This window comes from Glandiceps talaboti, chromosome 10, assembly GCF_964340395.1.
Source record: "Glandiceps talaboti chromosome 10, keGlaTala1.1, whole genome shotgun sequence".
NCBI lineage: Eukaryota > Metazoa > Hemichordata > Enteropneusta > Spengelidae > Glandiceps > Glandiceps talaboti.
This window is the reverse complement of record NC_135558.1, coordinates 5,832,400-5,838,399: the sequence shown is the minus strand read 5'-3', so window position 1 is coordinate 5,838,399 and position 6,000 is coordinate 5,832,400. Positions and strand designations below refer to the sequence as shown.

Sequence of the window (6,000 nt, the reverse complement as noted above, 5' to 3'; positions counted from 1 at the left end):
TCCGAGCTCAAAAAATCAATAAAAGTATTTGTCATCTTTTTCCCAAGTAACAGATTTTATTCTTTGCAGTTAAAAAATACTTTGGATGTTATTTTGAAACAGCGTTATTCAACTATTGTATACAGTGGTCAACTTTTCAGGGTTATTGATGCAAAATGTTGAAAAAGTAATGATGGCAAATGCCTATGCAAATAGTGCAATACAAACTTTTGTAAAGTCCAATATAGCCAACCTACGGCTTGTACCTAGTTCTTGTAGATAGACACAAAGTTAATTTGTCAATCTCATCAGTTAACAGTAACAATGTGTAATAGGATAATTTGTTTAGTTATTTAGGTTGCAATTTGAAGTATTCTCATCATATGCCAAACCGTTGATAAACACAGTGAATTATGTCTAGTAGTTGTTACAACACTTGCCAGGAATTTAAAAATATCGACATAGCATTATGATATACAATTAAAATTTGTAAAAACCTGAAATGTTTTTATCGCCTTGCTTGACAAATATCTCTTTTGGGAAGATTTTTGTGAGTCAGAAATAAAATGTTGCAGTTTGTAAGATTTTTGTTGAGCCAGACGATAAAATGTAGCTCTGTTGGTAAGATTTTTGTTGAGCCAGACGATAAAATGTGGCACTGTTGGTAAGATTTTGTTGAGCCAGACGTCATTTTATTTCAGGTTTCATTATTTTATTCATAAATGTTTTTGTTGCCAAATAGAGTAAAAAACAAGATTCTGTTAGCAACATTTGTGCATATTCATCCACAACTATTCTGTTCTGTTGTCAATGTGTATTTTGTATTTGTACACTGACTTTACCAGGAAATAGGGTTTAGTTTGACACAGACTGTTCCACTTTCACGTTTGATAACATAAGAGGCTGTTTGGGAAGTTTGCATTTTCACATTTTTATGTAATATTGGCAAGTAGTCAAGTATTTTAGATGGTGGTCTAATTTTATTCTGAACTGATAATACACATTACCAAATCAAAAACAGTTATTCATAAAATATTATTTCATAATCATAGTTTTCACTATAAGTGTTAACTTTTACGAAGACTTTTATACTTCACTTTGATTACATTTTTTATGCGATCAGATGGTGTTCACATATATTTTATTATCTCACTTTTATACAATATTTCTACGCAATTGTTCAAAAAGGACAATGCAAGAATTATGAAGTTCTTACATTGTTGTAAGATAGGGAAGGGGAGCTGGGGGGGGGGGGGAGTAAATGTAAATGATGTAAATGTAAGTGAACATGATAAACCTTTTGTACCTATACTTGAAGTAGTTTAGAGTATCGAGTTTGCTTGGAGAGATAGGGATACATTGATGAGTTCCTTGACTTGCACAATATTCACATGAAGTTGATCATTCAAAGTTTGAGAGGATCAAGTTTAGTCCGAAGCAAATCCACCCACCAAAATTTTTTAAAATAATAAACTCTTTAAGATAATTTACATCACTGAATGTTTTTTATATCTTGCAATATAGCATGTATAGATAAGACAATACTACTCTCATCACCAGTCATTGCCATTTTGATATCATTCAATTAAAAAAAATGTTTATTCAAATAAAAAGTGTATACATGGTAAGGTATATAATTAAGAGATAACAGTTATTAACAATAGTGACATAAACCTTCTTATTCAATACGATATTTTGTAAAAGTTTACAGAGACAATAAGCTTATAATAAGGAGCAGCATTTTTTTATGATGGATGTAATTTTTTTGCCTGCTTTATCAGCAATAGATACCATATGTATGCAAGCCAATTATTCTTTAGAATAAATATTAAATGTAACTTTGATAGTTTTATGAGTTACATTTTTACCAATGTATTACATATTTATGTATGTGTCCGTCAGAATCCCCCTCTCTCTCTCTCTCTCTCTCTCTCTCTCTCTCTCTCTCTCTCTCTCTCTCTCTCTCTCTCTCTCTCTCTCTCTCTCTCTCTCTCTCTCTCTCTCTCTCTCTCTCATTTATATATAAATATTTGCTTATGGTTAGCTGGTAGAGACACTGAGCGCACACATGCATATAAAAAGATACATGTTACATTATGTCACTGAGAAACAAACATTACTACCATATATCCAAAATCAGATTATGCAATATTAAATGTATGCTTTACAGTGCATTGTATGGGATGTGTTAAATAGTTCATATTGTCAATATATTGTATTGGATAAAAACCTTCACTGGGGAAAGAGTTTAAGGGTTTGAGACATTTCATTTAAAATCAGAAAAAAATTACTTTGTAATAGAATCAATTTTTTTTCAGTGATCAAGTTTTATACCTATAAATACGGTATCAATAAATGTCATCAAATTGTAAAATTTAAGAATCTTCATCAGAGTGCAGGTATGGCTCTCAATAATAAATTTTGGGAACAAGGTCAAAATGATAGCTCCTGGAAGATACCTTCACCACAACCCCTTCTAAAAATTCTTCTTGTTGCCCTGCATATCAGTATACTTATTTGATGGTTTACACCAATACACATTTTCGTGGTCGTCCATGATGGTCAAAGCCTACATCTTAGCTGTATATAAACTACATACACTGTTCATACTTTTGTTGTTGTCAACATTTTACAACAGCCATTGAAGTGTCAATAAAAGAGTTTACATACACGTCTTGTAAATACAGACTGATTTGAAAGGAATGCTGCCTGAAACAATTATCAACATAGGGTAGGGTGAGTGGATGAAGGTCTGAGGCCTAACTTATATGTAAGCAATTAACTTTTTTTTTTTTAAATCCAACATTGAACTATTGACCTCGTCCCCTAAAGTCATAACAAATATTATAGGATACGTAAAATATCGCACTGGATAATTGAATGTAAACCTACCTCGTATCCATAGTAACTACATGGACAGAATGTGATGTTTTGTAATATATGCATCAATGAAAGAAAAGTTGTTATCTAGTTATAGTAGAGTTTTCAGAGAAATGGGAAATCACAACGCTGGTAAGTGAAATATTCAGATGAAAGCTAACCCTAGTCGAGGATCTAACCCCAACAAGTAAAACATCTTCATGAATGTATAAACCTATTTTGAATTAACTTCTGATATAGTCCTAATTATGGTCTCTTCACCAACTCTGTTTTGAAGACTTCCAACACAGCAACAAAATCTTTGTATGAAACCTCGACGAAATTGTTTGTATTTGAAGAAATAGATAAAAGGGTTCAATGCTGAATTGGCAAAGGCCAGTAAAACAAAGCAGTTGAAATAGTCAGCGGTGTAGCTCACAGGTGCCCCAATGTTGTACAAGAGAAACAGAATACTGTCAGGGGTCCAACAGACAGCGTAGGCGACTAGGACCATGAACAGCATACGGATGACTTTCTTTCGCGCACGGAGGAGTGTTGATGCCCTGCCCAGTTCATCTCTGTTATCACGTTGTTTAATGTCCCGGGCACTCTGACGTAAACTGCCGATAATCCTAGCATATGCCCATATCATAGCCATTATTGGTATGAAGAAACTGACGAAGAAGTTGAAAACACCAAGTCCCACACCAATTGACGGGTTAGGGTAGACAAACAACTGACAGCTACCATCATGGTGACGATGAAAAACCACGAAAACTATTTCCAGCACGAACGCTAATGTCCAAGAAACTATCACCATGGAAACGACATTCTTCCTGGTGTAATAACTGTTGTACGCAAGCGGGTGAACGATTGCAAAATATCTCTCGAAAGTTATTAAAATAAGATTGAAGGTCGAAGCCTTTATACTTATCCAGAACAACACAGCACTGAAGTACACACGACAGTAAAATTCACCACTTACACCACTGGGTATGGGCAGGATGAACGCTTTTGTCGGGTATTTGTTGATGATGAGCAAAAGCGCCGTTGAAAAGTCTGCAACTGCAAGATTAAGTAGGAGATAGTTGGTAAGAGTTCGAAGTTTAGGAGTGGACAAGATAACAACGAGAACTATAGTGTTGCCAAGTGATCCGATAACTCCCATGACCAACTCGGTGTTGTAGACATACTCTGCATCTTTGAAGGACACCAGGTTTTCTTCAGTTGTATTGTTCATGATGCTGACGACTATAATGCTTCTTCACCTATGTGAGAAACGAGATGATATTATTACTGAAGTCAATTATCCTAACTGAATAAAAGGTGATTGGGTGAGAACATTAATAGGAATAGAACAGCTGTTACCTGGTCCACTTTAACATACGATTCAATAACTCTCCATGAAAGTGTTATTCAAGTGGAAATTTCATGATTATAATGGAAATCTTTACGAAGATAGAGGGTTACATTAAACAGTTTGAATATTAAGATGTATTGATGTAAGACCCCCTCTATCTTTGGATCAATGTTTACCGTTAAAACACACTATCAATTTTATTCATCGATGTTGTGTACAAATCGGCCCTGGTTATTCGTGTTACAACTACGACAACTATTGTCTCTTGGGTACAGTCTACGCAATATCATTCGAATTGAACCAATCATCAATTTCCCCCCTTTGACTATGCGTACCGCTTGGTGAAAACGTCATTGGAGCTATTGGTAACAGGTATCAATGATAAATGTATTTAGTACAAACAGAAATTTGCAATGTAATCACTTCGAAAAGTGAACCATGGCTTTTGTGATAGAGGCGGGATCAATAGTTCAATGTATGATAAACAAACGTAGTTTTTTAGTTAAATCCGACGATTTTACTTTTAATGGAATCTGTTTTGTACCTCTAATTGCAAATGTTTATTTTTAAAAGATCGTCAAATCGAGAAATGGAAGAATTTTCAATATAATAGCAAATGTGTGACTGTCACACTAAAATAAATGAAAATGTCAAAACAGCATTTTCTCACTATATATACTGGCCTTATATTGATATTACTACATATACTAATACATACTGATTTGAAAATGATTGTCATGTCTGACACAAATATCAGGGAAGGGGTCTGAGGCGTCACTACAAGAATTTAGTTTTGATCTCGCCTCTATAAAAATAACCATTTTGCCCCAAAAATCAGATAATAGATTGCAAAATAGTAGTCGAATATACTCTTCGTTTGTTGATGTAAGTGGCGATAATACAGTCAGTTGATTAATTTCAGTGATAGTCAGATCATGATCAGTCGAAATGACAAAGTGTGCCTTGAGGCGTTTATTGTCGTGTACTGCATTCTTTAATAAGTAGGTGAAGTTGCGTTCTTAAGTCCCTAACCGCTTTACTTGTCTTTTCCATCAACCAAGGTACTAGTATTAGTAATTGCATCATGGCTGTATACATTGTACTGTAACTTAGTAGATTAACAAAGTTACAGGTTATAACTGTAGCTTTGTTAATCTACTAAGTTCAAATTAAAGATATTTGCGACGTTCTACGGAAAGTCTAGTTGACATTTTCCTAAAGAAAACTGAGTAGAGGAAGATTTTGGGAAGCTATAATATTCATGGTTATACTCGTTAGGGTATACAGTTATTTTAAAATTTTACACAATTCTTCCTACTTCTTCCCTCTGTATCTCTTTAATCTTCCTCTGTCTCCTCTCTGAAGGCGTTCAGGCACGATCAACACCTGGAAAGGTTACCTGTTTGATTGCTGACCGTTTGCGAGTTAATAACTTAGTCATTCATTGAAAAGTCTCTTCATCGTGATTTCTAAACGACCTTCAAGATGGATTGTGCATTAACGTTTGTCTGTCCAGGTTTTTGAACTTCTACGGTATTTCATATTATTAACAGAATCCCCAAAAGGGAGGTTAATTACTAAAGACGGCGCCAAGAACATCAAATCATGTGTGACTTCTGAGGTTTCAAACAGTCGGGTATATTGACCCAAGTATCTATAACTATGTGTGATGATTTATCTGTCTTAACTATGCCTTCATAACAGATTTAATATAAATGCAAATGCTATAAATTCAAGGTTATGAGTTCTTCTTAGAATTCCCTAGTACTTCCTTTAGTCACAAAAAGTGATTTTGTGTGACG

The 6,000-nt window shown here is 34.4% G+C and overlaps 1 protein-coding gene across 1 annotated transcript; it reads right to left on the bottom strand.

Annotated features, from left to right (window-relative positions):
• Positions 1-3,073: 3,073 nt before the first annotated feature.
• Positions 3,074-4,078, bottom strand: LOC144441306 (allatostatin-A receptor-like). Its single transcript, XM_078130864.1, has one exon. The coding sequence runs from the start codon at positions 4,076-4,078 to the stop codon at positions 3,074-3,076; it is 1,005 nt and encodes a 334-aa protein (XP_077986990.1).
• Between the last annotated feature and the right edge of the window lie 1,922 nt (positions 4,079-6,000).

Coding starts and splice junctions, on each gene's coding strand:
- LOC144441306 (XM_078130864.1), bottom strand. CDS start 4,078: ATGAACAATACAACTGAAGAAAACCTGGTGTCCTTCAAAGATGCAGAG.